Source organism: Delphinapterus leucas, chromosome 16 (genome assembly GCF_059928025.1).
Source record: "Delphinapterus leucas isolate spDelLeu-1000000601 "Yukka" chromosome 16, BTC_Dleu_Yukka2, whole genome shotgun sequence".
Taxonomy (NCBI): Eukaryota; Metazoa; Chordata; class Mammalia; order Artiodactyla; family Monodontidae; genus Delphinapterus; species Delphinapterus leucas.
This window is the reverse complement of record NC_143144.1, coordinates 86775302-86796195: the sequence shown is the minus strand read 5'-3', so window position 1 is coordinate 86796195 and position 20894 is coordinate 86775302. Positions and strand designations below refer to the sequence as shown.

Below are 20894 nucleotides of genomic sequence, written 5' to 3'. Positions count from 1 at the left end.
GGAGGGAGCAAAGACTGCAGAGGCCCACATACACATCCCTTTGGGTGTCTCAGCTTCTCCACGGGGACCCGTGGACCCCTTCCCATGGGACGTGCCACTTGCTGTCACAGAAGGATATCTGTCACCGACATCTGTCCTCTGAGTCATGGCTTTGTGCCCAGATGTTCATGGAAATGCCAGACCCTCTCTTTTTGTGGCAGGGGACTTTATTGTTCCCAAACGTTCATGGTGTGGGCGGGACCCAGCCCTGACAGCGCCTGGCTTCGGAAGTTGAGTCTACATTAAAGGGCGTGTGGGCATTTCCAAAGGCACAGGCCCCTCAGAGACCCCACTGGCCCGTGGAAAGCCTAGGGTCACCGACAGTCCCGCTGCCCTTGTGCTCCCAGAGTACGGCTGCTGCCCCAGCGTCTGTGATGCTCTGAGGCCTGTGGGGCGGGGGTGAAGGTGGAGCCGGCACTGGGCAGAGGTGCTGACTCGAGTCCCCCTGAGACTGGAGGGGCCTGGGGCAGCTGCCCAGAGTGCTCTGGACTGACAGGCAGGCTGCCTGCTGGTCCCGAAGAACAAACCTAAACAGAAAACACACATTAAACACTAGGAAATATAGGGGGCGCCACCTGCCGCGGCCAGGCCTAGCAAGGCAGGTGGCGGGGCAGATGGGATACACGCTGGGCACTGAGGGTGGGCTTCTGCTCTGGGCTGCCGGGGACTGGGCACTACGGGATGAAAGCAGGTGACTGTGGACGTGGACCTCCCGGCTGCCTTTGGGGCTTGTGGAGGCCGACGTAGCCCAAAGCGTCTTCCCGCTTATGTCCTCCAACGAAGGGGTCAGTGGCGGTGCCGCCAAGGCTGGGTCACGTGGTGATCCCCTGCCCACCTCATGTGGCCGAGGGCCTGGCTCTGCTCTGAAGCACGTCCAGGCCGTGTGGGCGACGGTGACAGAGCCCCGCCTGCTACACGGTCGTCTCGTTCCTCCAGGGCCCCGTGCGGATGTTACCCGTGCTGTCAGAGCCAAAGGGTGCAGCGTCCCGTGCATCACCCTTAACCAGCCCGTTCTGGCTGGGGCCGCCAAAGGGCAGGGACTGTGTCCTCCGGAGCATCTCCAAGTGGGCCGGGCCGTGGGCTGCCTCCCCGCCGGGCCGTGGGGGACAGCCATAGAGCACGGGGCTGGCGTCGCCGCCCTCGGGCTGGCTGACCAAGGGGAAGGGGTCACCCTGGGCACAGCAGGCCAGCGAGTGTGGCCCCACTGGGCCCTCGAGCGAGCTGGCGGGGCTGTCCGTGCGCGAGCTATGGGGGCTGCCGTCCAGGCTGGACGGGATGTGGTAGGCGTACTCCCGCTCGGCCGTGGCTTCCCGGTGCCGGCTGAAGTAGTGAGGCTTAGTTCTGCCCTGGATGCACCTGTGCCGGTGCGGGTCATGCCCGAAGGCGTCCTCCTCGTGCACGTGGACGTGGGCTGCGTCCTCCATCAACTGCTCGCACTGCATCTTGGCACAGCAGGGTGTGGCTGGTGACAGGCAGCTGACGTGGCTTTGGGTGGCCTGCAGGTCTGTCATCTTGCAGTGGCCGGCTGGCGGGTGGCCGAAGCCCAGCGTCTTGCCGGGACGCGGTGAGTCCTGCAGGCAGGCTGCGTGGCTCATCACATCCCCGTTGGCGTCGAGCATGGGGCGGGCGCCGAGCTTCGCAGCGTGGGGGTCCCCACGGGAGGGGCAGCAGGACCACCAGCAGTGCCACACATCTTCCCGCTTGGCGCAGTGGTGGATGAGCACGAAGAGCCCCAGGGTCACGCAGAAGGCGCCGTACAGGCAACTGAAGATCGTGTGCAGAAAGTGGCCCTGGGACACGGCCAGCGCCCCGAAGGTCCACGTGGCCACGAACAGGAACAGCGTGAAGGCGGCGGCCCGCAGCTGGGCCTTGAACGAGTGCTCGTTCTGCAGCAGCGAGGTGAGCAGGGCATCGCGGGCGGGCGGCGTGGCCCGTGGGGCCCCGGGGCTCTGGCCGGCCTCTGACCCTGCCAGCCGCTGCCACTCCTCTGCACGCTCCCTGAGCTCGTACCTGCGCTCTGGGTGGCGCTGCAGCTGGATGTAGGTGCCGAGGAAGTACACGCAGGTGACCAGGGCGATGAAGGTCGCGGGCCCGTAGAAGGCGCCCAGGCTGGGCTCCCAGGCCATCCAGCAGCTGTGGGAGGAAAGCAAGTCAGCGAGGGGGTCGCACCAGGCAGGGCAGCGGGTGGGACCAGGGGTCACCGCTTCCCTGAGCTCGCGGAAGGGCAATCGTGAGAGAAGGAGACACATGAAATCGGGACAGGGCCGCCCCTCCTGCCGCCACCAGACAGCGTGGTGGGAATTTGGGGGTGCCGGCGGTGGTGGTGGCCTGCAGGCGGCAGCAAGGCCAGGGCTCCGAGCCTCGGGCCGCCTCTCTGGTGCTGCTGCTTTTCTCGGGCAGCTGCCTTTCCTCCCAGCTTCATCCGGGCCTGGTGGGGCCGCAGTGCCAGGCCCAGGAAGGGGTGAGCCCCGGGGGAACAGGGCCTGCGTGTCCTGCGGGGCTTTGCCCTGGGGGGGCAACTGGGGGAGGAGTGTGAGGGTGGGGGCATGGTTCCAGCGCCGAGGGTCAGGTGGGGGCTGTGCTGCGACGCGGGGCTGGCGCTGGCTCCTGTGAGCGAGGGGGCCAGACCGGCCTCCCCAGGAGGGCAGGGGGGGCGGCTTTGGGGAGAGCCCAGTGGGGACCCTGCAGCCCCGGAGCCTGAGAAGCCCACAGTAGCCACTGCCGGGTGCAACCGACCAGTGGCCTTACGGCGGGAGCGGCCTGGGCAGGGCCAGCGAGGCCGAGGGCCCCAGCCCACCTGCCGGCCGCGGGGGGCGCTGGAGGCGGCAGAGCTAGGGCGGGGGCGCCGAGAGCGAGGGGGTCGGCGGGCGGGGCGCCGACGGGGCGGGGTCTGTCTCAGCTCCTACGCTCAGCCGGGTCCATGCTCTGCAGTCCTGGGCGCGGCGGCACTGTTGCCGCGGGCACCCCCCTCCACCCCTCCTTCCAGCCCACGGTGCCGGGGGGACGGGAGTGGGGGACGGGGGGTGGGGGATGGGAGGCAGGGAAGCCCGCGTGTGGGGAGGACGGCGCTCCTGGGCAGGGCCACGCCGCCCCCACCGCGCGGCGCCGGGTACTCACTACGCGGCGTCCTCGTCCTCCATCCCGTAGTTCCTGATGTTCGCGGCGGCCGTGATGCCGCAGATGACGAAAGGGGCCCCTCCGCTGATGAGGTAGAACCTGCGGGAGGGGGCCGCTCACTGTGCTCCAAGTCCCCCTGCAGCCCCAGGGCAGCCCCCCTTCGCCTTCCTCGGGCGTCCTGGCCGAGCAGCTGTCCACCCTGGTGGCGGAGCCGCTTCCAGCGCCCTACCCGACCTGGCCTCCCCCGCGCCCCCTCCCCCACGAACCCTGCACCCCACATTCCCCACCCCCTGCATTGCCCCCCACGTTCCCCCACATCCCCCCACCCCCTGGGTCGCCCCACGTCTCCTCCATGTGTCCCTCCCCCCCGCTGCTACACCTGTGCAGAGGTGACCCTGGCTGGGCCCAGCACGTGCATCTGGGGACATGTGGTGCCCTGGTTCACGCGGCAGAAATAACGGGGAGAACGTGAAGCCCCTGAGTGGAGGGGGGACCACAGTGGACAGGGTGGAGGGGGCTGCATGCTCCATGGGGGACAGTACGGGGCTGCGGTGGACACTACAGTCAGCCGCCTGGCCCCCTTCAGGCGGAGCTGCTCATGCCGCCGGCGCTGGGGCCTCTCGGCCCGAGCCCAGGTAACGCCTGTTCCAGCAGGTGGCTGGCGTCAGCGACTAGCCGTGAGTGCTCAGGCCAGTTGGCCTAATAACCTCAGGGTGAGAAGCTCACAGGGGCCGTTCCTCGTGCCTTTGTGTGCTGCCTGGCAGCCCAGTTTCTCAGCTGCTTGGGGCCAAGTTCTGGCATTTGACCCCTCCCTGGGAGGACAGGGGTTCGCCTGGAAGGGAGTTGCCTGCCCCCCCGCCCCCCTTGAGCTGACTGTCCCATCTGTGGGGCCGCAGCCAACAGCTCCACCCAAGAGTGTTGGAGCGGTATCCTGGGGAGCGCGAGGGCTGGGGACTGCCAAGCACCCGTGCCACGGGCACCTGGCCATGGAGCGTGCTGGTTGTCACACACGGCGATGGGTGGTGCCTCTGGTGGGGAGAGCAAGGGGCCAGCTCGGGGCGATTCCCCATAAGAGGGTGTCATTCACAGGACGCCACAAATGCCCAAATCAATGGGAGGCACCAGGTCCCCAGCGAGGGGGTGACACGGCCTCCAGGCCCGCGGGTGGAAGTGGATGACGGGAGGCACCAGGTCCCCAGCGAGGGGAGTGGCACGGCCTCCAGGCCCGTGGGTGGAAGTGGATGACGGGAGGCACCAGGTCCTCAGCGAGGGGGTGGCACGGCCTCCAGGCCCGCGGGTGGAAGTGGATGACGGGAGGCACCAGGTCCCCAGCGAGGGGGTGACACGGACTCCAGGCCCGCGGGTGGAAGTGGATGACGGGAGGCACCAGGTCCCCAGCGAGGGGAGTGGCACGGACTCCAGGCCTGCGGGTGGAAGTGGTGACCCTGCACATGGTCACACCCGGTGACGGCTGCAGACTCTTTTCCTCCCGGAATTCTGTATCCAGAGGGCACGTCCTCCAGAACGAAGGAGAAAGAAAGACACATTCTAACAAAAATAAAACATTCGTTGTCCCCTGACCTGCAGTTAAATAAACGCCAAATAAACTCCTTCAGGATGATAGGATGCTCTACCAGACAGAAGCTTGGAGGAGTGAAGGTCATCAGAAATACTGAACATCTGGGTAAATATAAAAGGTTTTGTTTCCTCCTAATTTCTTTAAAATATATATTGGTGTTTAAAGAAAGAATTTTAACACTGCCTTGAGGAGTTTACAGTATAGGTAGGGGCACCATCTATAGTGTCTGTAGCATAAAGAGGGTGGGAGGAGAGATGGTCCCATGCAGTTGCCAAGTTTTTAATGTATTTTACATGAAATAGTGTAAGTGTCAAACTAAAAAGACTGTGGAAAGGCTGTGGATTTTAATCCCTAAAGCAACCATGAACAGCTAATAGGCAAAAAGTTAATAGATACACTAAAATGAAAAGTTACAAAATATTAAAATACTCAGAGAAGAAAATAAAAAAGGAAAAGGGAGGACAGAAAAAAAAAGAGAAAAAAGAAGCAAAAACAGAAAACAAATAATGAAATGGAGACCAAATCAAAACTCTCATTAAATTTTAATGGAATAAACATTCTAGGTCAAAGCCAGAGATAATCAGAATCGATTAACAACAGCAAAAAGGCAAGACCCGGTGTATACTGTCTACAATAGGAGGAGACATTTTAAGTAAAAAGACACAGAGAAGTTGAAAATGAATGGATGGAAATAGCTATCCACACTAACTGAGTCCAAGAAGGCCGGCGTGACTGCATTAATACCAGACAAAATAAACTTTTAAGAGAAGAGAGAAAGAGAGGCATTTCATAACGATGTCAACGTGAGTTCACAGGAAGACATTCAACTGTAAATGCGTGGGAGCCAAAGGGAAGATTCAAAACATGTGAAGCAAACATGGGCAAAGTTAAAGGGAGAAACAAACAATTCCAAAGTCATAGCTGATGTGTTGAATTCCCTTCTCTTAGCAATTGCTAGAACAAGTAGGCAAAAAATTAGTAAAGAAATAGAAGATCTGAACAAGAACATTAATCTTTTCCCTAATTGCTCTTTCTAGAACATCACACCCAGTAATTGCATAGCACTCACTCTTTTCAAGTGCACACCATTTACCATCGCAGGTGACGTGATGCTCCGTAAAACAAGTGCTGATAAGCGTAAAAGTATCGAAATCCTACAGTTTATTCTCTGATCAAAGTGAGATTAAGTTAGAAACTAATAGCAATAAACTAACTAGGAAAACCACAAATATCTGAAAAATGAAATGACATGCTTCTAAATAATTCGTGGATCAAAGAAGAAATCATAAGGGAATTTAGAAAATATTTTAATCAGAATGAGAAAAAATGCAGTATAATATTTCTGGGATGCAGGGCTTAGAGGGACACTCAGCCGTGAGTATTTCTATGAGGAAAAAAAGAAAGGTCTAAAGTTCAGTGACCGAAGATTCCACCTCAACTGGGCAGAAAAACAAAAGAGCAAAGCAGACTCAAAGTAACCAGGAGGAAGAAGATGACAAAAACAGGGACAGAAATAAATGAAAAAAAACCCCACAAAAAATAGTGAAAATTATCATGCCAAAATTGATTTCCGGAAAAAAAAAAGTCAACAAAACGATACACTCATAGGTGGATTGATCGGGGTAAAGAGAGAGAGCACAAATTGGCAGCATCAGGAAAGAGGGGCCAGCATCGTCCACCCACAGGCACTGAGAAAATGCGCATATGCTGTAAACAATCGTCCACCCACAGGCATTGAGAAAATGCGCATATATTGTAAACAACTGCACGCCAGCTATTAGCAACTGAGATGAAATGGATAAATTCCTGGAGAAAAATACAAGCTACCAAAACTGAAAGGAGAAGCATTAGAAAATCTGGATACTCTCTTTCAAGTGAGAGCACTGACTTCAATAACCACAAACATCTCGCAGAGAAACTCCAGGCTCTGCGAGTGTCCCCAGTGAATCAGAACACACATCTGAGGAAGAGAGGACACCAATCTGATATGGGCTCTTCCGGAAAATAAAGGAGCAGGGGACACCTCCGGACTCAATTTATGAGGCCAGCATGAGCTGATACCCAGCTCAGATGGAGACATTTAAAAAAGAGTTGATTACACACAGCAACCCTCACGAGCACAGACACAAACATCTCCAACAGTGTGTCAGCAAATGAAATCTAGGACTTTATGAAAAGGACAAAGCATCATGATCAAGTAAGAATGATCACAGAAATGCGAATGAGCCTGTTATTCATAAACATCGATCAATGCAGTTCATCATATAAACTCAAGGAGAAGCCATGTGATTGCTTAATAGGTGTAGCAAAAACATTTTAGAAAATTTAAGATGCATTCATCGTAAAAAAATCTCAGCAAACTAGGAATCGATGAATCTCCTCAACCTACTGGGAGGCGTCTATGAAAACTGGTAGCCGGTGTCATCCTTGACGGTGAGATGGTGGAGGTTCCCAAGATCGGGAACAGACAAGGTGCCCCTCCCCCCAGCCCCTGCGAACCCTGTCCTGGGCACCCCGGCACCCTGAGGAGGCAGCAAAGAAGTAAAGGCACCAGTGAGAATGAAGGAAGTACGGTTCTGTTTGCAGGTGACCTGACTCGATACCTGAAAGATGCTGTGGCGTCTCCAAGACAACTGCTGGGACTAACGAGAGCGTTTAGAGGTTACGAGCTTATCACACAAAAAATCAGTTATACTCTGTACACGAGCAGGAAACCATTGGAAGATAAAAATGCTGTTTACAATGACATCAAACCAGAATCCCAGCAGATTCTTTCTTTTAAGTGGATAATTTATTCTAAAATTTATATGGAAATGTAAAGGGTCTGGACTATCGAAGGCCATCCTGAAAACAACACGGACTGCAGGATAGACTACGAAGCCCCAGCATCAGGACCGTGTGGTCCCGGAGGGAAGCCTGACAGTGGACAGGGACACTTGGCTCTGTCCCATCCGGGCTGGCTAGGGGTCTCCCCATGGAGAGAACAGCTGAGCACGGCCCCTCCACCAGGGCCTCCCTTCCTGGGGTGAGGCTGGGGGCTCCGCACTTGAAGAGAATCTGCCAGGGCTCTTTCTGGGAGGCGGGGCCAGCGCAGCAGCACTTTCGGCCTGATGACGGCCAGTGACAGGTGACTGGGCCCCTCCAAGCACCTCCGTGGGCCACACCCCCATCGCTGCCTGCAGCCCCTCCAGGCTCACTCCTGCCTGGGCCTCCCCTTTCTGTCTCTGCCAGGACCCCGGGCCCTCCCGCTGCTCCATCCGTCCTGCGGCTCCAGGCTCACCTCCTCTGTGCCTGCCACGCTGTCTGCTTTGTTCCCTGCACGCCCGGGTCACCTGCATGTTCTCCATGAAGGCGGGGGCCTCGCCCACCCCGTTCCCCTCGAGCTGCTGCCAGCACAGCACGTTCCTCTGAAGAGTGGTGCCGAGTCTCTGTTCTCGTAGGATGTCCACTATTTGTAGGTGAAAGCGGGCATGGTGGGGCAGGCCCCTGCACTCGTCCAGGCCCCTCAGGGCATGAGCTCTGAGTGCCTTCCCTGGGGCTCCAGGAGTGAGCACGCGGCCCGCGTGGCCAGCCCAGAGCAGAAGGAAAAGGGAAGCGACGCGCCCAGAAACTGGCCAGATTCGCAGGATGCTGTCGCAGGCCAGTGCGGCCCGACGCCTGAGTGAGGGCAGCCTGAGGGCCAGAGGCTGGGGGTGCTGCCGCCTGCGTGGAGGGGCCGAGGGAAAGGAGCTGCGCCTGCACACCCTGCAGGCGCAGTGAGCCAGCCTCCGGGATTCCAGCTCAGCGCGAGGTGGGGCAGCGGCCGGGCCAGATAAAACTGCAGGGACGATGGCGCGACTGCCTCAGTGAGCTGGGGAAATCTTCCCAGGGGAGCGAGTGCTTGGGGACCCGGCCTGAGGGTCCTGCTCCAGCCACGCAGCAAAGGGGTCTGGCCTGCAGGCCTCCACGCCCCCGTGTTGCAGCCGCTCTGCTCCCACTGCTGACGGGGCTGCTCGGAGAGAAACCCGGGGTTGGATCAGGAGACACCTTGAGCACACGATGAGGTGCATCGGCAGGCGGCCCCACGGGATGTGACACGCATGGAAGGGACCCCTGCTCAAGCCTGCACCGCCCCCCGCGGCCCCATGGCTCAGGGAGCCCCCGAGAAGCCCTGCAGCGGGGGGCCCAGGGTGGTCTCTTCTCTGGTGTCTGGGTGGATGGAGAAACCGGCAACATGGCTAAGCCACAGCCAGCGGGGGGACAGCTTGCCCAGAGACCCTGCTGCGGGTCTCAGCCTGGGTCAATTCAGTGCTGCCGACGCCTCTCTCTTCCCTGGAGGCCGAGAGGCAGCCGGGGCCCTGGAGCCAGTAGGTTGGCTCTGCCCCGCCCGCGGTGTACAGTCGGGGTCCACGCAGCTGGCACCGCCCTCTCCCCCACGGCGAGGCTGCAGCCGGAGCCAGCCTGTGCCCTGGCCCTGGAGTCCTGCAGGGTGAGCGGTCACGGCCTCTCTGCTGCCTCCGGCCAGGCCCCCTCCAGCCCCCGGGCGCCTCTTCCTCTGCAGGGAGCTTCGCCCGGCCTTTGCCTGGGCTGTTCAGGCTCCAAGTCCCCACATGCCAGGGGGCCATACCGAGTACAGGTCGCGGGGCGCCGTGCAGGCTCGGTCAGCAGAGGGCGCTGGAGGCCGCCTCCGGCCCCTCGGCCAGGGCGGCTTTTCTCGCTGCGGCTGCCGGGCGCTCGGCGGTGGGGATGCTCTGCGGTGGGGATGCTCTGCGGTGGGGATGCTCTGCGGTGGGGATGCTCCGCCCCCACCTGCCCCGGCTCCCCAGCCCCGCATGGACCTTCCTGCAGCAGCCTCCACTCCCCACCCCAACCAGCCAACTCCAGTACAGCCGCAGCCTCTCCGTGAGGTCGTGACCCCAGCGCTGGAGGGGCCGCGAGCCGAGGGTGCAGCCACCACTAGAAGCGAGCAAAAGCACGAAAACGGATTCGACCCTGGAGCGTCTGGAAGGGCCAGCCCTGTCCACACGTGGATTTAGCCCAGGGGGGCTGGTTAAGACATCTGACCCCAGGGCTGTGATGATAAATCTGTGTAGTTTTAAGCCCCTGAATTTGTGGTGATGTTTTCCAACAGGAGCAGGAAACGAACCTGGTCCCCCAGCTTACACCGCCCAGAAATTCCCGTCCTGGGCGGAAGTCAGGAGTGTAAGTGGCAGTGGAATCACAGAGCTAAGTGTACGAGGCACCTGTAGAGAAGGACGGGTTTGTTAACCGGACGCAGCATTCATGCCCCAGACTCCTGCTTCAGAAGGTGCTTTCCAGCTGGTAGGAGTCGGGACAGCCGTTTGTAACGCCAGCAGCCCCAGGTGATGCAGGGGGTGTGCGCTGTCCTACGGCAAAGGACAGACGGATGGACGGACGCACGGCCTAGAGGGAGGATGGGAGGAGGCTGGGTGCTCAGCAGGGGACGGCAGATGGGACCCCCAAGAGGTCCCCCCCAGGGAAAGGGGCAAGGGCTGAGGGGTTTGGTGGGGTCACACCCCCCCTCCGGCGCCACCAGGAGCAGCGTGACTACAGGAGAGCTGGTCATTTGTCCACATCACACGGCCACATGGTGACACAGTTACAGAGACGGGTCTGAAAAACACGCTATGCGGTGAAAAACCAGATAAAAATATGAAATGAGCGATTCCATGTGGATACGGCTCAAAGTCAGTGCAGACAAAACTGGTGTTTAGGGGTGGTAAAACTGTTAAAAAAGGCAATAGAAGTCATGAGTGAGGACAGAGAGGGGGCTGGGCGTGGGCACGGCTGAGGTTTCCGCGGCCCCTGAAGGGCACACGAAAATGTCATAAACCTGTGCTGATACTTTAGACTTATTTGGGGTGTAAATGTTCTATTTCTCAAAAAAAAAAAAAAAAAGTTAAAAAAAAAGGAAAAGAAAGTGAAAGGACCAGCCCTCTCCCTGAGCCTGGGGTGCCACAGAGCCTGGACAGTGTGGGCTCCGGCGGCTCTGACCCTGCCACCTGCCTGCCCGGGCCCCTGACTGTCCCCCGTCCTGTCCTCTGAGCTGAGCCTGGGCCCTGCCCTGCACACTCGCCTGGCTGGAGCCCGCGTCAGTCAGAATAAACCAGCTCCCGGGACAGAGAACGCTGGACAGCCGGCGCAGGGCCCAGATGGAGGGCGCTGTCCCTGCCGAAGCCGCTCGGGTCCTGGGCGGGCAGCTGTGGGGCTGGGTGAGGAGCCCCTGCATGTGCCTGTCCCCAGCTCCAGGCAGGCCCAGCTGCCCTCGAGGGTGTGGTGTCAGTGACGGGCACACAGTGAGCTCAGGCCACTGGGGTTTCTGGCTTCAGCAGCGCAGGTCCCATCTACTTGAGCTTCAGTATTTTAAATGGGCTTTTGTTTACGAGTCCCCTCTTTCCGCTTTTAGGCTAGTAATCCGCAAGCCTCCAGGACTGCAGGGAAACCTGACTTTGAAATCCCCGCGGCCTCCCCAGTGCCCTTCCTGTGTTAGCTGAGCTGAGCGGAGGACCCTCTTTCCAGGTCAAGGGGGAGCAACGCTTCCCCGAGAGTCCAAAGGGCCACAAGAGAGGATGGAGGCCAGCAGAGGCCAGTTTCTCCCTCTGCGGCTCGGCCACCAGAAGGGACCAGTGGGTGAAGGAGCTCCCAGAAAGGACCTGGGAGAAGCCGCGTCAGGCTGTGATGAGGGTCCTGACCGCGGGGTGAGGGCCATGAGTCCCCCTCGCCCCGCTGGACAGTCGGTCCACTGTCCGGCGCCAGACGTGCTAAAGGCACCCTCCCCCAGGACAGCCTGAGGAACCGCCGTCAGCCGACAGACCCTGGCTGGTCCGCGCCCTCGTGGAGCCTGGGTCTTTGTGGACGAGACGCGCTGACATGAAGAGCGGATATGAACGACTCTCACGGGGGTCACTGCTGCCAGGCCCTCCCTGTATCCTTGAGCCAGGGAGATGCAGTTGGGGGGGGCGGGGTGGAAGCTGGAGTGAGGATGACCTGTGAACCTGCCCAGGCACCGCCCTTCAGACCCGGTGTCCGTCATCTCCTGGTGCAGTTAGCGCTCCTTGTGTTGCTCAGGACTTCTGAAACGCGAGAGGTCAGGTTGATGATTTCAGCTCAGGGGAGAGAGGTGTCCACATCCATTGCCCAGGTATGTGGCTTTTAGAGCCACCGATGTGCCTCTGAGATGCAGACCCTCACGTCCAGCTTGCACTGACCGTGGTGGACAGGAAGATGATAATCCTTGATGATCTGAGGCCTGGAGAAAAGCTGGTGGCTGAAGGCCTCAAGGCCACACAGTGAGGTACGCCTGTCCAAGCCCTGACTATGCCATGCAGATGCTCCAAGACCATCTCCTGTTCAGAGTGTGCCCTGCGTTTAACATGTAGCCAGGGCACTTTACGATGACCAGCATGAAACCGCACCCCAATTGCCATGATTCTCTCAGTGATGTGCCAGCATGTGGGGCCGCGTGGTTGCTTTCACCTAGAAGGAGCCCTGTGTTCCTGGGCCGGGTCTGTGAGCCAGGACGTGATCCCAGGTGTGGCCTCACGGGGCCCCGGGGGTCAGGCTTGGAGGGTCCTGCTTGGTTCACCGACGGCCCCGGAGCCCTCTGCCCCCGTGGCCGTGCCGGGGGGTTGTGTGGTTCCGGCTGGCCCAGCGCTTGCCGAGCATGTCCCAAGCCCCTGGCCGTCTTTAATCACTGCTGCGAGAAGGGGTTCCTGGCAGAGAGAGCCCCAGGGAACTATCCCTCCACCAGGCAGGACCGTCCAGGGTCGGGGCCGACTGCATGTGGGCTAATGGACGAACTGCAGGCGCCTGTCATCCAGGGTGTAGGCACCTCAGCACCAGCGCCAACTGCAGTTTCCAGATAAGAAAACCACCAGCTGACCTTAAGTAATAGGAAACTACCTAGGTGCACTAAGGGCAGAACAGATTGCAAAATTAGGATGTAATTACATGCAGCTGAATTGGGAATTAGCCCCCGAGCTTCAGTAAAACCACAGCAAGAAGCTTCGTTTGATTGTGAGGTCGACTCTCTTTGGCCGACTGCTGTGGACTGAATGTCCCCCGTTCCCATGTTGAAATCCTAAACCCAAGTGGTGGTATTAGGAGGGGCCTTGGTCATGCGAGTGGAGCCCTCACAAATGGGATTAGCGCCGTATGAGAGACCCCAGAGAGCTCCCAGCCCCTTCTGCCATGTCGGGTCACAGCGAGAAGACGGACACCTAGGAGCCAGGAAGCTGGTCCTCACGAGACACCGAAGCTGCTGGTGCCTTTGTGCTGGACGGCTGGCCTCCAGACCGTGGGAAACAAGTGTCTGTTGTTTAAGCCGCCGGCCTGTGGAGTTTTGTTTTCGTCACCCGAATGGACTGAGGCTAAGGGAGCGGGAGAGGTGGAGAGGTCTGTCCACCCAGAGACCCTGGCGGAGGGGCCTTGGCCGCCCATCCATCCACAGAGGCTGCGGACGGTGCCCTGCACAGCTGTTCCAGTGGCTCCCCCGGTGCTGGCTGAACGGCCCACGAGCGGCTGGGTTTGGAGACTCACGATCACCAGGTTACACGCGGCACCTTCCGTGGGGATGACACAGGCAGGGAAGGTAGAGACGTGGACAGAGAAGGGCCTGAACAAGGCTAAAGAGACAAACAGTCGTGAAGTTTGGGTGCCGAGCCCTCCTCATGGTGGTGGCCTCTCAGCAGTGGCCGAGCCATGGCCCCCTGGCCCTCAGCGTGGACACCTGCCTCATTTTCTCTGTTTGTGTCTCTCAGCCAGGCTCTCCCTCCCCAGCTTTCTCCCTCTCCTCCCCACTGACACTCGGAAGTGCTGACCAGCAGGCCGGCTCTGCTCCCCAAGGCTGGCGGCTGGGGACTGGGGTCTTGGTGGTTCCCCATATCACTGACTGATGAGGGTGTTCCATGTGCCGGGTCGGCCCGGACACTTGTGCCAATGGCAGGTCTGGAGGTCACCAGCTGTGGCGCTCAGGCTGCAGGGGCGCCTGTGCAGCCGGTCCCCAGGGCAGATCTGAATGTGCCCGCAGCCGGCTTCCCTGGGCAGAACCCTGCGTGCATTCTGCTCCTGGAGGACGCTCCCGTGCGAAGAATCCTCCACCTGGCTTCTTGCTTGGAGCTTCAGCACCTTCTCAGCCACACGCTGCAAATCACACCCCGACCAGCTGAGCCCGCGTGGCAGACCCAGCCCTGGACTCGGTCTTCTGCCTGTTCCTGCTGCTTGGTTTTGCTTTCAGACCACCCAGTGGAATTCCCCGGTGCCAGTGCCCCAGTGCACCCCGGGCCCCAGCCAGGTCCGCACCTCTGGGTCGAGCACCTTGGCTGTGCCTTGTGTGCCTGGCGTGGCTCTGTGGCCCCCTCTGTGAGTACAACGAGCCCCCTTCGAGGCCTCGTCTGCGTTTCTTCCCGGAGCTGTGCTTTATCACCCCTCACCCAGCGTCTACATTCCCAGAAACCCCTCCCCAGCGTGCTAGCCTGTGCAGATTCTCCCAGACTCAGCTTGAAGGGTCTCCTCCCACTGCGGCCCCGTGTGGGTCCCTCTGTGGAACCACAGCCAAGCAGCCACCACCTCCATGCTGAGCAGTGGAGGGGGGGACCCCGGGAGTCCTGTGATGATAGCTGAGCCTCTGGTCCTCACGTCAGAACAGAGTTTTGATCAGACTGCTTTCCTCCAGAGCCCAGCTCAGATTAGCACTGAGGTTATGCATTCAAGGCCAAATTAAAAAATATTTACTGAATCACTATCATTTATCTGCATGTGGTTTCGACATTTAATGAGGAAGAGCTGTGAGCCTGGTTCAGAGGAAACAAAGGGGCAGAGGCAGTCCTTTCCCTCAGTCCAGGGGGAGGACACAGCAAAGCCCCTGTTAGATGTACTGGGATGGCTGCCAACAGCATTCTGTGGGATCCAGGGATACGGTCCTGCAGGAGCAAAGGGAGTGGCAGGCGTGGGGAGGGGCCATCACCACATGGTGGAAGCAGGCGTCCTAGCAGGGGCTGCTGGGGGAAGGCGGGGGCTCAGGCTGGGGACCGGCATCAGTGGCGTCGGGGCCCTGCGTGCTTCCACGTTAGGAGGGGACTCTGGAGGGATGGGGGTTGGACGGAAGGGCACTGAGGGTGGGAGGCCTGGGGGACGGAGAGCAGTCTGAAGGGAGTACAGTGGCTGAGGGGGGCCAGGGTGACAGAGGAGGGGAGCCTGGGAACACAGGGGCTCCTCCTGACGTGGGGAGGGGATGAGAACAACATGGAGCAACGTCCAGCTTCCTGACACTGGCGTGGGGGTGATGGTGCCAGTGCCTTACTGAGCCGCCTGCTGTGTGTGGTGGTGCTGGGCATGCGCTCAGGTCCATGTGGACACCCCAGGGCACTGGGTGTGGGCTCAGGTCCACACGGACACACCAGGGCGCTGGGCGTGGGCTCAGGTCCACATGGACACACCAGGGCGCTGGGTGTGGGCTTGGGTCCATGTGGACACACCAGGGTGCTGGGTGTGTGCTCGGGTCCATGTGGACACACAGGAGTGTGGGTGTGGTTTTGTGTCCCTCGTGGACACATTAGTTGTGTTGGGACCTCTGAGAAACAGCATTGGCACCTTGGGGACCGAAGGCTGCACCAGGGCTGCATGGACACTGGGCGGTGGTGGCTGGAGTGGGGAGCTCTGCCTTGAGTCCCTCCAGGCATCTTGGTGTGAGGAGACCCTGTCATGGGTGCGCAGCGCTGTGTCCTGGATCAGGGGGCCTGGTGGTGGAGGCTGGGCTGGGTGGGCCCTTGGGAGCTGGACTGGGCTCCTGGCCGGGTCCATGCTCCAGTCCTGCCCCCTCACTGGGCAGCTCCCCTGTGGGGCATATGGTCCTCTCTCACCTCCTGCTGTTCTTTCCCACCTCCGCTTTCCCCCTAGCCCTTCACAATGCTTCCTGCGCTGCCCATGTGCTGGTTCCCCAAGGCCTACCCCCCACCCCCACCCCAAGAAAACCAGAAGGTCCTGGTGCTGACATCCTGGGCCCAGCTGAGGCTCTGAGTCTGGCCCATCCCCAGACTCCCACCCCCAAAGCTGAGGGGTAGGACCTCCTTGTCTAAATGTACACCCTTTTGTTCCAAGTGGTGATACCCCAGCAAGAAGCCCTGAGGCAGGACTGACGGGCCAGGGACCCAATTCACACTCAGCTCACAGCCATGAGAGACCCATAAAGGCCTTGACTCTGCTCGGTGACCCTTGGGCCTGGCCCGGGGCCTGAATCGAGGTGCTCCCCTAGAGCCCACACTCCACACCCATTCCATTCCTCACATAGAGAAAGCAGACAGCTAACCTGGCCATGCAGCCCCCCAGCAGAACCTGCAAAGTAACCCACCTCCACCCCAGGCCCTCCCCGGCTCCTGACCCTGACCTCAGAGCTTTCCAAACACCGGAAGGAATGAAATAGTATGTTTCCCATCATTGGAGTCAAGTTCTCTCCCCTCAGCCACGTGGCCCTTCAGTCAATCTGGAATTCCCTCACTCAGCTGTCTCTAAGACTTTCAGCACAATTCTAGAGAGATTCACCCCACCCCCTGAAAACTGAATGATCTGTGGAAAATAAACAACACATTCATAAATAACCAGTGGGTAGAAGAGAAAATCACAAGGACAATCAGAAAAGACCTTGAGATGAATGAATAAACCCCACAACACACCACAACCTCTGGGATCAGCAAAAGCATTGCCCAGAGGGAAATTCATAGCCATAAGTTCTAGAGTCAAAACAGAAAGATCTCAAATCAGGAATCTGACTTTATACTGTAAGGAAGTGGGACAAAGAAGAGCAAACTGAATTCAAATCAGCAGAAGGAAGGGAATAATAGACACTAGAGCAGAGATAAATACAATAGAGGCGATCACTAATTAGCTGCTGATGTATGAACTGGGACAACTCTCGAATCTCTTTATGCCTCAGTTTCCTTATTTTGTAAAATAGAAATAGTCATGCTCCCTCTAATGTGTGTGAAAGTACTGTGTAAACTATGAGGTATTATTAAACTTACTTTACGTCAGACACATTTTCTGTTCTAAACAAACTGTGAATAATCGTAAAACACGTGCCTGCCCTTTAGCATAGAGCGTGACAGAGTATGTGCTCAACAAATGTCGCCTATTTCAAAAAAGAAAAATTAAAAAATAGAGAAAATGGATGAGATCAAAGTTAGTTCTTCAAAAAGATTGACAAAACTGGCTAACTATTAGCTAGACTAAGAGAAAAAGAGAGAGGACTAACACAGTCCTGGAAGTCCTAGCCAGAGTGATTAGGCAAGAAAAGAAAGAAAAGCACTCAAATTGGAAACAAAGAAGTAATACTCCCTCCATGCAGATAACATGAGGTAGATAAGACCCCAAAGGATCCACGGAAAGTTGCTGGAGCTAGTAAGCAATTTCAGCCAAGTTGCAGGACACAAGATCAACACAAGGAATCAGTTGTATTTCTGTACATACGCAATGAACAGCCTGAATATAAAGCTAAGGAAACAATCCCATTTACAATAGCATAAAAAAATACTTAGGGAAAAATTCAACCACAGAGCACACGATATGTGCACTGAAAACCGTAAAACATTCCCGGGAGGAATGAAAGAAGAATGGAAAGATATCCTGCGTTTACAGATTGGATGCTGCTAATAATGGTAAAATGGTAACACAGCTTAACGTGCTCTCCAGATTCAATGCAATCTCTATCCAAAGTCCAATGGCCATTTTTGCAGAAATGGAGAAAACTATTTTAATATTTGTGTGGGATTTCACAACTGTTTTCTTTTTATTTCTCAGTGGAAAACTGCAGAGCCGGGCTGGGAGGACACAGGGTCTCTGGCCACTGCCCGTGCCGCCCAGCCCTCCCCGAGGGTCCAGCAAGACATGGTGCGCTCTGTTCTCACAGCTTACGCAGCACGCCCTGGCAGCACGTGGCCTTTTGGGGCGCTTCCCTCTCAGGGAGTCCCAGGAGCTAACTTCCTGTTGCTGTTGGTAAAGCCCAGGCGACTTTCCAGTCTTGGGAGTGGGGTCAAGGATGCAGTAAAAGGACGCCTGTTGCGGGGCCGGTTGGAAGGTCCCCACTGGTGAGGGTGCTTCTGGTTGAGGAGGCTGAGGGCAGAAGCTGCAGGGTCTGGAGCGTGGAGGGCAGAATGTGAGCCCTGGGGGCCTGGGACGAAAGTCTCTGGTCCCTGACGGCTCCCCTCAGCCTTTGGGGTCCCCACGATCAGCCTCTGGTCTCTCTGGAGAAGGCCCAGGCCCATCACATTCGCCGCCAGCCCCCGGCCAGGCCGGGCCGAGAGAGCAGACTGTGCTGGTGATGGGGGGAGCCGGAAGCAGACGCCCCCGCCCTCCGACATCTGCACCCGTGGCGGATGTGCGTGCGTGCCGGGACGGGGTGGCGACAGGCAGGCCGGTAACCGAGGGAGCTACTGGGGTCACAGCGCTACGTGGACGCCCCAGTGTCAAGGCCCTTCGTACTAAAGGAAATGGACGCTGGGGCGGGGGTGTGGCAGTGGCCTCCGGCCAGCACCAGGAGCGGCCAGTTTCCCCGAGTGACCTGCGGGTGTGACAGTGCGGCTGGGGCAGTCCCCACCCCAGGCCCCAGGTCACGGAGCCCCGCGGTGCTGGGTGCCCAGCCGGGTCACGTGCATTTTGAAGCTGTCAAAGAAAAACAGAGCGAGCTCCACAGCTCCACCCCAGTCTTCAAGCAACCAGGCAGCGCTTCAATCACTTTCAGACCCACAAATGCATTTTGAGAGTGATTTTTAAACCCAGGGGACCTGGGGCCTCCCTGGCAGGAGACGAGATGTTAAAATCCCGCTTCCCTGGCCGAAGTCACTGTGAAAGCGCCACTGCCCCTGGTTGCCACATGGCAACGCGTCTGCTCCACCTGAAAATCAAACAGTGTCGGAAGCCTGGGGGTGGGGACGGGGTGGTGTTGCAGGGGGTCGCTATCCACTTAAATAACACAGGGCGCTTTTTAATCTGCCTCAGAATGGCCGCTCTGCCGGTCTGTGGGCTTACTGAGCGCTGGTCCACATCCCTCCAAATGCAAAGCCAGACAGAGCTCGGTCCGAGGGGCCGGGTGTCCCTGGTGCCCCCCGCGTGGGCCGCAACCTCACAGCGGCAGCAGCTGCCTTTCCCAGGGACCACCTGGCTGGGATCGTCTCAGGAATCCCAGGCAAAAGGCTCCCAAACGCCAAGGGTCCCCCTCCCCCCCCAGCCCCAGTGTCCAGGGCGACCTCTGGCCGAGCTGCACATCACCACCAGTGGGCACCCTGGGGAAGCTCAGTGGGCAGCCAAGGCTTATGCTCTCCGAGCTCAGGTGACGTCCTGGAGATGGTGGCAGCCGGATGGCTTTGGGCAGCTGGTGCCCAGGCTCAGGGCCACGTAGGCCGATCTGAGCCTGGCTCTTGCCGACGGCCGATTTGGGTTCAGTCTTGGCTCAGAAAATTGAAGGGCAGAGCCCAGCAAAACAGTGATTGGCACAGATGGCTGCCCAGTGCCGGGGCAGGTATGTCCTTGCCTAAAGGAGCCGAGATCGCTCCTTGGCGTGAAATGAGATGCACTCCTGCCGTGGCCCCGGCAGGCTGGTGCCACAGCGTCTCCCTGGCTCAGATGCTGGCAGGGGGTCTGGGCTCCCATCGGCCCCAGGCCTGCTCCGACCACGTCCACCTCGAGCCTGCGCGGCCCAAGGAGGCAACGGGGACAACTGGCTGGAGGGGGCCTCCGAACTCGTGGCCGAGCCTCGCAGTCACCTTGAGACCAGGCCCCCCTCTTAGCTCTCTGAGACCCGTGAATAAACCAAAGCCAAGACCAGGCCACGGACCCACCACGGAGCCATCTCTCCCCGCGCCCACCCAACATGGGTGCTGGGGTTCTCCCCGTGGGAACTCAGCAGCACCAGAGGGCAGTCACCCCAGCACCGGAGCCCCACCCTGCCCCTGGCCACCTGTGCCATCGGATCATCCTCAGGCCCCAAGTGCCCTTGTGGCCAAGAGCCCCAGGGCCGGGGTCTCTTGGAGCCTGGTGGTGGGGCGGCCAGGTGCACTCAGTACCTGAGCAAGGGCTGCTTGGGGTGCGGTGGCTGGTCTGCCCCCGGGCACAGCGGGGCCTTCTTGGTCACCTGCTTGTAGATGTTCCTGGCGGCCACTCCAATCCACAGCATGGTGGAGAGTGTGGAGTAATGCAGCACGATGCCCACCTGGGGGGAGAGAGCGAGTGAGCCAACCCCCCACAGCCCTGCCTCCGCCAGCGCACGTTCCCCCAAGTCCGAGCCCCTCCCCCTTGCATCCTCAGGAGGTGGTGACAGGAAGTGGGACTGGCAGGGGGCACTGGGGTCCTCGGGGCAGATGCCACACTTCACAGGGGCTGGAGCTCAAGGGAGTCGCGTGGGCTGCCAGGACCCTTGAACGGTCAGCATGGCCATCCTGCAGGGAGGTGTGTGAGCGACACCCTGGGCACGGTCCTAGTGGCGAGCACATCCTCCCGCACGTGGGCCGGGTGCACACGTCTGTGTGGTTGGCATGGCTCAGCCCCAGCGGCGCCCACCAAAGGAAGGGAGGGGCGACGGCGCAGCGGGGTCTCCCGGGATTCCGGTGTTTGCGGCTCGCGGGTGAGATACAGCGCTTTGGGGTCAGAGGCTGAGTTCACTCCCTGCCAGTCGGAGTCGCTCATTACTATGGCAATAACCTGCCTTAGCTGATTACGTATTCCACACCCCGTCATCTCCATCCGATCTGTAAAATGAGTTACCTTTGAAGTAATAACCTGACATTTCGCAATGACAAGTAAAACATGGCTGTAATTGTAAGGATGTCAACGTTTAAGGGATACAGAGATTCTGGGAATAAAGGTAACATCGCACCATTATAATGATTTATCAACTCCAGGGTTCAGTGTTTACTTATGAGAAGGCTCCGTAATAATGGGTGAGAACGCCGTGGGGTGGTGGGAAACTCCCTGGGCTGTGTTTACGGTTTCAGATGGCTCCCTGCAGCGGGGAGAGCCCAGCCTTTCCCTCCGCCTGACTTGGGCCTCGTGGTGGGGCCGTGTGCGCCTGGGGCCTTGAGCTCATGGCCTCACCCCAGCCTGGCCGAGAGGAGGCATGAGGACCTGAGGGGCTAGAACTCCCCGCACCAGAAACAGGAGGAAAGGGGACCAT

At 58.9% G+C, this 20894-nt stretch overlaps 1 protein-coding gene across 1 annotated transcript; it reads right to left on the bottom strand.

The window, feature by feature from the left end:
• Positions 1–950: 950 nt before the first annotated feature.
• ADGRA1 (adhesion G protein-coupled receptor A1) lies at positions 951–19919 on the bottom strand. Its single transcript, XM_022568389.2, has 3 exons — positions 19789–19919; positions 3157–3255; positions 951–2172 (listed from the first exon to the last, which is right to left on the bottom strand). The coding sequence occupies exons 1-3, from the start codon at positions 19896–19898 to the stop codon at positions 951–953; spliced, it is 1431 nt and encodes a 476-aa protein (XP_022424097.2). The 5' UTR covers positions 19899–19919.
• Positions 19920–20894: the final 975 nt, after the last annotated feature.

Coding starts and splice junctions, on each gene's coding strand:
- ADGRA1 (XM_022568389.2), bottom strand. CDS start 19,898: ATGCTGTGGATTGGAGTGGCCGCCAGGAACATCTACAAGCAGGTGACC. Junction 3,256..19,788: donor CCCAAGCAGCCCTTGCTCAG/GTACTGAGTGCA, acceptor CCCCTCCCGCAG/GTTCTACCTCATCAGCGGAG. Junction 2,173..3,156: donor GAGGACGAGGACGCCGCGTA/GTGAGTACCCGG, acceptor TTCCTCCCACAG/CTGCTGGATGGCCTGGGAGC.